General features: G+C 57.4%; 1 protein-coding gene across 3 annotated transcripts; it reads left to right on the top strand.

Annotated features, from left to right (window-relative positions):
* The first annotated feature begins 2,585 nt into the window (after positions 1 to 2,585).
* On the top strand, positions 2,586 to 7,418 carry EMP3 (epithelial membrane protein 3). 3 transcript variants are annotated; one of them, XM_047077710.1, is made up of 5 exons: positions 2,586 to 2,604; positions 4,747 to 4,910; positions 5,215 to 5,317; positions 6,184 to 6,324; positions 7,135 to 7,418. In XM_047077710.1, the coding sequence occupies exons 2-5, from the start codon at positions 4,833 to 4,835 to the stop codon at positions 7,302 to 7,304; spliced, it is 492 nt and encodes a 163-aa protein (XP_046933666.1). In that variant the 5' UTR covers positions 2,586 to 2,604; positions 4,747 to 4,832; the 3' UTR covers positions 7,305 to 7,418. The 3 variants fall into 3 exon arrangements, with proteins under 3 accessions (XP_046933666.1, XP_046933664.1, XP_046933665.1); XM_047077708.1 differs by lacking the exon at positions 2,586 to 2,604 and adding an exon at positions 3,719 to 3,823; XM_047077709.1 differs by lacking the exon at positions 2,586 to 2,604 and adding an exon at positions 3,759 to 3,823 and having other exon boundaries at positions 4,551 to 4,910.
* Positions 7,419 to 7,699: the final 281 nt, after the last annotated feature.

Here is a 7,699-nt window from a genome sequence, read left to right as displayed (position 1 = left end):
ACGGAGGCCTCTAGGAGTGGCCGTGCGAGGGGAGGCTGGGGAGGAGGGGCCTGGGATGGGCGCTGGGGAGGAGGGGCCATGGGCGGGGAGGCTGGGGAGGAGGGGCTGTGGGAGGGGAGGCTGAGGAGGAGGGGCCTGGGTAGGGAGCTGGGGAGGAGGGAGCGCGAAGGAAGAGGGGTCGTGGGAGGGGAGGTTGGAGAGGAGGGGCCGAGGCGGCCGGGAGACCTCAGGAGACCTCAGGAGACCTAGCAGGCTGTGAACAGAAGGGCTGGGAGGCGGGGAGCCCTGCGAGGGGCGGAGCTGTGAGCCCTGCGAGGGGCGGGGCAGAGGGCCGTTGAGAAGAGAAACTGGGCGTGCCTTGAGGGGCGGGGCTACAGGGCTTGAGAAGGCAGGGAGACCTGTAAGGGGCGGGGCTGGCAGGGCCAGCGAGGGCAGGAACCTGTGGGAGGAGCACGGCTACCTGTGGAGGGAGGGGCTGCGGGGAGTGGCGAGGGGTGGGGCTATGGGGGGGGCTGCCGATGGGAGGGGCACCGGTACCTGCCGAGGCCGTAGTTTCACGGACTTGCGAGGGGCGTGGCTAGAAGTACTCGTTAAGGGACCCGGTGGGAAGGCGCCTACCGAAAGCGAGGGACTGTGAGCGGCGGGCTGTGCTTTCGGAAGGGAGAGGCAGAAGCTGAAAGACCCTATGGAGCCAGGACTGGGAGGGAAGGGTCTGGAAGGCTTTGGAGCTAGGCCCAGGTCTTTCGGGACGAAGCCCGAGAGATGCGTGTCTTAAGTCAAGACCACGTTGTTCGAAGAGTCATTAGCAGGAAGACGGTGCCGATGCCGGGAGTTGTGAGAGGGAGGAACGTTCACCACCAACGCAGGTCCTTGCAGTGACTCACTACGCATGCGCGGCCAACGGCCTCCAGCGAAGCCGCCAAAAACTACTTGTGGGTCCGCGCCCCGAGAGGCGGGAGTGGGCGGGGCCTCGGGCTCTTCGGACCGCCCCCGCTTTTCCGGCTACGCCCCTCCTGGCCACGCCCCCTTCGCTCGGCAGGCGGCCCGCCCGCGCTGCAGGCTGCTGCCCACGTGGGCCTCCCCGGAGCGGGCGGGTAGTGGGCGCCGCTCCCTGCCGGCTGGGTGTGCCCGAAGCCTGCGGTTTCCTGTGGGAGGAAGCAGCCCGCGGGCGCTCAGCTCAGCTCGAAGCCTTGGAGGCCCAGGACGGGGAGATCCCGTTACCGCCCTGGGGCTCCCTGGTTCTCCCTCTTCCACAGGGTCCTAGCACAAGGGACCTCCTCCACGTTCCCAAGGTCCCCAAGTCTGGCGCTCATTGCACTCCGGGAACTCGATTTCGAGTCCTAGCCTCCTGTTTTCCACCTTGCCCACCCACATTTCCATCTCCTTAGCCCCTGGCTTCCAGACTCTTTCCGGGGCCAGTCTGGTTCCCTGTGCCTGCGCTCCATGAAGATCACGTGACCCTCCAGCCTCATTTTTTTTCTCAGTGACCCTGGCCCCCAGTCTGTGTCCTTCTCAAAGACTTAAGTTTGGGACTACTTATTCCCCACCCCCCAGGAACCCTCATTTTGTATTCCCAACTGTTTAGCCTTTGGGGCCCAATGGACCCAAGAATTTTCTCCTTCCCCCCAATCCTAGAGACCTTGAACTAGAGTCCCCCAGTACTACCTCCATTCAGGGTTCCAGTGGTTGGTATAGCAATGTGCCCGACAGTCTAAGAAATACCCTATGATGTATTTACTATTATTATCCCTATTTTACAGATAAACAGGCATAGAAAGGTTATTAGTAACTTGTCCTAACTCACAGCTGTTGAGTGTAGCAGTTTGGAATGCTGCCCACTGGCCTCTATAGACTGCCATACCGGTGCCCCAGTTTCTGGGTCTCCTGAGTACCCACCTAAGTCACTGAAATGCCCAGCCCTCACCCCTTCAGGGAGCCAAGATGACCATCCACTCTCCTGCCCCATCAAGATACCCAGCCACCCTATCGACCAGTTTCCTTCCCTTGTAGGAACCTAGAATTTCAGTTCTCCAACTCAATTCTTCATCAGGACCCCAGACATCTGGTCCCTTATTCTAATTTTTCACTAGCACCCAAACCTTCCAAGAGACCCAGGTATAACTTAACAACAACAACAACAACAACAACAACAATAATAATAATAAATAGTTAACATTAAGTCCCTGGTACTGCTCTTCTGTTTAAAACCCTCCAATGGCTGGTCACTGCACTTAGAATAAAATACAAACTCCTCCCCTAGTTCTTCAAGGGCCCTCTTTGATTTCTCTTCCTACCACTCCCTCCAACTCCCTCTCTTCCAGCCACACTGGCCCTTCTGTCCGCTCCCCGGACAACCTGAGCTTGTTCTCCGGAGTCTTGCACTTTTCCCTTCCTCCAGCACTGAAATGACTGTCCTGTCCTCAGGTCTCAGCTCAGAGATCACCTCCTCACAGAGGTCTTGCCTGATCACCTTGTTTAAAGTAGGCTCCTCCCACGTGGTCATTATCACCTCCGCTCTATTTCCTGAAAAGCACTTAGCACTGGCTGCAATACATCAGTCTTCATTGATGGGTTTTCTCTTTAAAGTCTGCCCCTACAGGGAAGGTAAGCTTCATAACAGCAGGCATTGCCTCTGTTTTCTTTATTCTTACCTCCTGGTTCCTAACAGATGTTCAATAAATGTTTGATGAAGAAAGGAATGAACCTGAACGTGTAGGTGTGTTAGTGTACTGGTATTACCTTATTCATTTGTCTTTTTAAATGTTTCCTTATTCATTGTTGAGAGCAGAGCGCGAGATATAGAATCCAAAGCAGGCTCCAGGCTCCTGGCTGTCAGTGCAGAGCCTGACGAGGGGCTCGAACCCATGAACCGTGAGATCATGACCTGAGCCACCCAGACGCCCCTACCTTATTCATTTAGAATAAGTATCCAAATTATGACGACCAGTATCTTGTCAGTATTATCAGTATCATTGTACCCATATCACAGATGAGGAAAACGAGGCTCAGAGAGTTTAAATCATTGGTCAAGGACCCCCAGGCAGGAAATGGTGGCACCCGGATTAAATCCCACCGCCTGCCCCCTTCCAGAGTTTGACGTGTTCCCATTTTCCATCCCCTGACTCCCACTATCGGGCCAACTCTCCCAGCTCTCAACCAGACCTCCGCCTGGTCTGGTCTCCTCCGCCAGACCCCCATTCCTCAGAGTATCCAGTCCTAAGCCCCATCAAGGAAAGCAGACATCCGGGGCCGGGGCAAGACCCAGAGCAGAGGCCTGAGAACCGGGCCCTCCCACTCTTTGATTCTTGCCCCACCCTGGCCCTGCTCGGCTCCCTTGGCTCCAAATTCTCAGCTCAATCCTGGGAGGGAGCCCCAGAAGATGCCTGTCTGGGAGCAGTGGGTGGGGGCCCAGAGAATAAGGAACCCAAGTGCTTAGGCCCTCCCTCCGGCTGCAGACCTCAGCTGGGCTGGGCGCGGCGCGGGTGGGTATAAAAGGGTCAGTATATATTGAGAGGAGCGGAGAGAGAAACCAGGAGGGTGAGAAGAGAGCGAAAGAAGGAGGTGTAGGCAGTGAGGACTGGAGAGACAGGAGGCAGAAGGAGAGAGAAAAAGGGAGGAAAGGAGGGAGAGAGAAAGAGAGAGTTCCGGATTGAGGGGGAGAAGGGGGGAGAGAGCCCGAGGAGAGAGCGAGGGAGGGAGGAAGGCGGCGGGAGAGGCGAGAGGCGGGGGCCTCGAGAGGGTGGAAGGAGGGAGGAGAAGGGCGGGGCGCGGAGGCCCTAAGCAAAGGACGAGACTCCAACTCTGACTTTTTCTGCCGCTCGCGGTAAGTTTCCAGTCCGTTATTCGGACTGGGATTTCTTTCTTTATTTGGGAGTGCAGCAGTTTGGGAATAACCCCAGGCTGCGAGAGACGCCCCCACTCTCAGATCCCATGGAAATCCTTGTAATTTAAGAAGTGATCTCTTAGCACTTGGGGTGGAGATTCGGGAAGGGGTGGGGCCCTGCAAGGTTTGGGGGTTCTCAGCAGAGCCCTCCACTGGTAAACTTTCTTTAGCTTTTCCCCACGGCCGTCCACTCTCTCGTGAGGACGCTGAGCCCAGGGCTTTGCCTGAGTACACCCCAAGTCTGGGGGACCTCCAGGCACCCCGCCCCCCACCCCGTTCTAGACACTGAAGGGTCCTGGGAGGCTGGCTCCTTCTTTTCAAGCCTCCCCCCGCCCCAACCCCAGCCTCCTACCCCCAACCTGGATCTTGCCCATTTTCCCCAGAAGATGTTCAGCAGGCACCAGTCTGGCACCGCCAGTCTGGCAGCAGGGTGGGGTGGGGACCTCGTGGGCATAGCCAGGGGCTGGGGTTTCCCTGGTGCTTGGAGGCAGGGGTGGGGGGGAGGGATGAGTCACCGGGTGACTCACCGGTCCCCCACCCCCCCACACACCCCAGGAGAGGAGGGGGGTGAGTCAAGGATGCCTGTCTCTGGGGGAAGCCCCCAGCTTCTAATGAACCTGGGATGGCATGAACTTGAATTTTCATATCCTGGCCCATATGTGCCCAGGGTCAGGACTCTGAGGAGACACTGCTGGTCCAACTCACTCCTGGACCCGAGTCCACCCCTGGCCTGCTTCAACCCCTGGGGAATCCAGGAGTTCAGGCCCCCAGCCTCCTCCCCGCGCAGACTCAAAGGGTCCGGGTTCCCGGCCCCTCTTCTCCATCACGCCCTGGAGTCTGGACTCAGCCCCCTTCTCCACCAGGATCCCAGGGGGCTCAGCCGCCCCTGTCCCAACCTCCTGAAACAGTCATCTCCTGACAACCCCCCATCAACGGCTTCCACGTAGCCATGTCCCTCCTCCTGCTGGTGGTCTCTGCCCTTCACATCCTCATTCTCATCCTGCTTTTCGTGGCCACTTTGGACAAGGTAAGCCTACTCCAGCAGAGGGCTATCTTCTCCGGAAGACTCCTGCCACGCCCCTCTTCTGAAGCCACTCTGGCCCCGCCCATTTTCCCTAGCATCTCTCCTTCTGAGCCCTGCCTCGGATGCGTCTCCCCTGCCCTTTTCTGCCCTGACTGTCCCCCCCCCAACCCCTTCTCACTAAATCCATACTTTGCCCCCAGTTCAGCGCCCTCCAGCCCCTCACCCTTTCCCTAGCCCTCCCCACAATCTCCCTGACCTTGCACACTTGCCTTTCCTAACCCTGCCCTTGTCTCTTGGTCCATCCCAGTCCTGGTGGACCCTCCCGGGGAAGGAGTCTCTGAACCTCTGGTATGACTGCACATGGAACAATGACAACAAAACGTGGGCCTGCAGTAACGTCAGCGAGAATGGTGAGGGGCATCGGGGACCCGTCTGCCAGGGGAGGGGTAACCCCGGTCTCTTCCCAGAATCAAGAATTAGGAACCCTTCAGAGTTTGAGAGGGCAGGTCTGGGCCCCAATGCTCAGTGACTGGGGCTGATTATGACCCACTTTTCTGGGTGGTAGGGGGCGATATGCTCATGTTCTAAGGAGGATCGGCTAAAGGCCCCCCTCCCTTTTGATTCAGAAAGAGTGGAGGCCACATGCTATAGGTTTAAGGAATGGGGAGAGAGCTCCCAAGATTCTGAGAAGGTAGAATTATGTTCTCGAAGTTCTAAGGAGAGGAGACTGGTGTTTGGAATGGATGGCTGGGACCAAATCATCTGAGTTCCAACAAAAGAGTGGGGCTGAATCCTTCCAAGTCCTGAACAAGGTGGCGGGGGTGGGGGGGGGAGGGTGTGCTGATGATGATGTATTTGAGCTAGAAGGGAGTGGCACTGTACCCCTTTAGGTTTTTGGAAGTGAGAGATTAAACGCTTTTCCCCAGAGAGCAAAGCCAGAACTTCTGTTCTCACCGGTGCTCTCCGGTGTTGTCCTGGAGGTAGCCAACGCAACAGGGCAAGAAAAAAGAAATAAAAGGTGTAAAGATGGGAGAGGCAAAAGTTAAAAAAAAAAAAAAGAGGTCTCTATTCCCAGGGGACGTGTTCATGTAGAAAAGCCTAAAGACTCTTCAAAGCAGCTTTGAGAACTGATAAGGGGACTCAGCAAAGTTCCGGGAATCAAGGTCAATAGAAGTGGCCACCAAACTTGTATGGCCCGCAATGGGGCGGTGAGCGAGCGGACGGAGCCGGAACCCCGGAACCTTCTGTGACTTCCACCTCTCTCTCCTTACTACAGGCTGGCTGAAGGCGGTCCAGGTCCTCATGGTGCTGTCCCTCATCCTCTGCTGTCTGTCCTTCATCCTGTTCATGTTCCAGCTCTACACCATGCGGCGAGGGGGGCTATTCTATGCCACTGGCCTCTGCCAGCTTTGCACCAGTGAGCACTGCCCCCTGGGGAAGGGGAGGGGAGGGGAGGGGAGGGGAAGGGAGGGGAGGGGAGGGGAGGAAGGGAAGGGGAGGGAGGGGCCACCTGAAGTGCCTCCGTGGGCTACCTCTCTGCCAGGGAATCAGTAGTTTTCACTGATTCCGTGGTTTGCAGTCTGTGTCTCTGAGTCATGTGGAAACTGACACTTAGAGCTTCAAGGAGCCAGAGCTGGGGACGGTGGTGTGGGTAAATAATGTAGATCCCAGGGATGGGAGGGCAGAGGCAGTGGCTAAGTGATACTCCAGGAGAGAACTCTGAATCATAATGGTAGTGGTTTTATAACCCACCGTGTATCAGACACTTCAGAAGGGAGTTTATGTGCTTTTCGATTTTCTTGACTTCGGGTGCAAAGAGCTAAGTGATCATAGTCCTCGGCTTCGGGAATCGTACCTTCTTAGGTTCCTACAAAGCCCCTGCCGTCTTAAATCACTATTTGCGTGCTTCGCTCGTAGCAAGGCATAAAAAAACATTCCTTGAAGGGATGGATGTATGGATGGATGGATGGATGGATGGATGGATGGATGGATGGATACTATCGTCCCATTTTATGGATGAGTAAGGGGCACCCAGCTAGACGAACTGAATCGCCCAAAGCCAATCTGCAGTAGCCTCGTTGCACGGCGCGGAGGCAGCGAACCACAACTCCCAGAAGGCAGCGGTGCTGCGCACGGGCCTTCCCGAGGCTTCTTTGCCCCATGGGTTGTTGGGAAATGCAGTCTTCTTGCGGGTACTGCGTGCCACCCGGTTCCCGTCTCCCCGCAGGCGTGGCCGTGTTTACGGGGGCGCTGATCTACGCCATTCACGCGGAGGAGATCCTGGCGGAGCGCCCGGCGGGGGGCAGCTTCGGTTACTGCTTCGCCCTGGCTTGGGTGGCCTTCCCCCTCGCCCTGGCCAGCGGCGTCATCTACATCCACCTGCGGAAGCGGGAGTGAGGGCCCCGCGTCGCCCTGCAGCCCCCTGCCCGCTCCCGGACCCTCGGTCTCACCCCGAAGCCCCGGCCCCGCCGCGTCCTCCAGAAAATAAAACCAATAAACCGTTTAACCGCCCGCTCTGTCTGCTTCCTTCCTTCCTGCCTCCTCCAGGAACCCAGGTCGCTCACTTCTGAGGTCTCCTAAACCGGGGACAGCCGCTCCAGCAGCAGCCTTCGGAATGCACAGCTCCGGGCCTCCCTTCTAAAGCAAGACACAGGGGGCCCGGTGTCCCAGCCGCCTTTCCCCTTAACACAGACCGGGGGCCCTGGACCCTCCCGTCCCAGGATTCCTCCTGAGTCTAGACTTCTAGGCACTTGTGGGGAAGAACCAAGACTGTGGGTTTCCTGTCCTCTTTC

The sequence above is a fragment of the Lynx rufus genome, unplaced genomic scaffold (assembly GCF_022079265.1).
Source record: "Lynx rufus isolate CCGP_SWC_20201006 ecotype Redwood Valley unplaced genomic scaffold, mLynRuf1.p SCAF_16, whole genome shotgun sequence".
Classification (NCBI taxonomy): Eukaryota; Metazoa; Chordata; class Mammalia; order Carnivora; family Felidae; genus Lynx; species Lynx rufus.
The sequence above is the reverse complement of the archived record's forward strand: the minus strand, read 5'-3'. Positions and strand labels throughout refer to the sequence as shown.

Excerpts from the sequence above, each read along its gene's own strand:
- EMP3 (XM_047077710.1), top strand. The coding sequence starts at position 4,833 with ATGTCCCTCCTCCTGCTGGTGGTCTCTGCCCTTCACATCCTCATTCTC. Across the intron at positions 4,911-5,214 it reads TCGTGGCCACTTTGGACAAG|TCCTGGTGGACCCTCCCGGG; the intron begins GTAAGCCTACTC and ends GGTCCATCCCAG. Across the intron at positions 6,325-7,134 it reads CCTCTGCCAGCTTTGCACCA|GCGTGGCCGTGTTTACGGGG; the intron begins GTGAGCACTGCC and ends GTCTCCCCGCAG.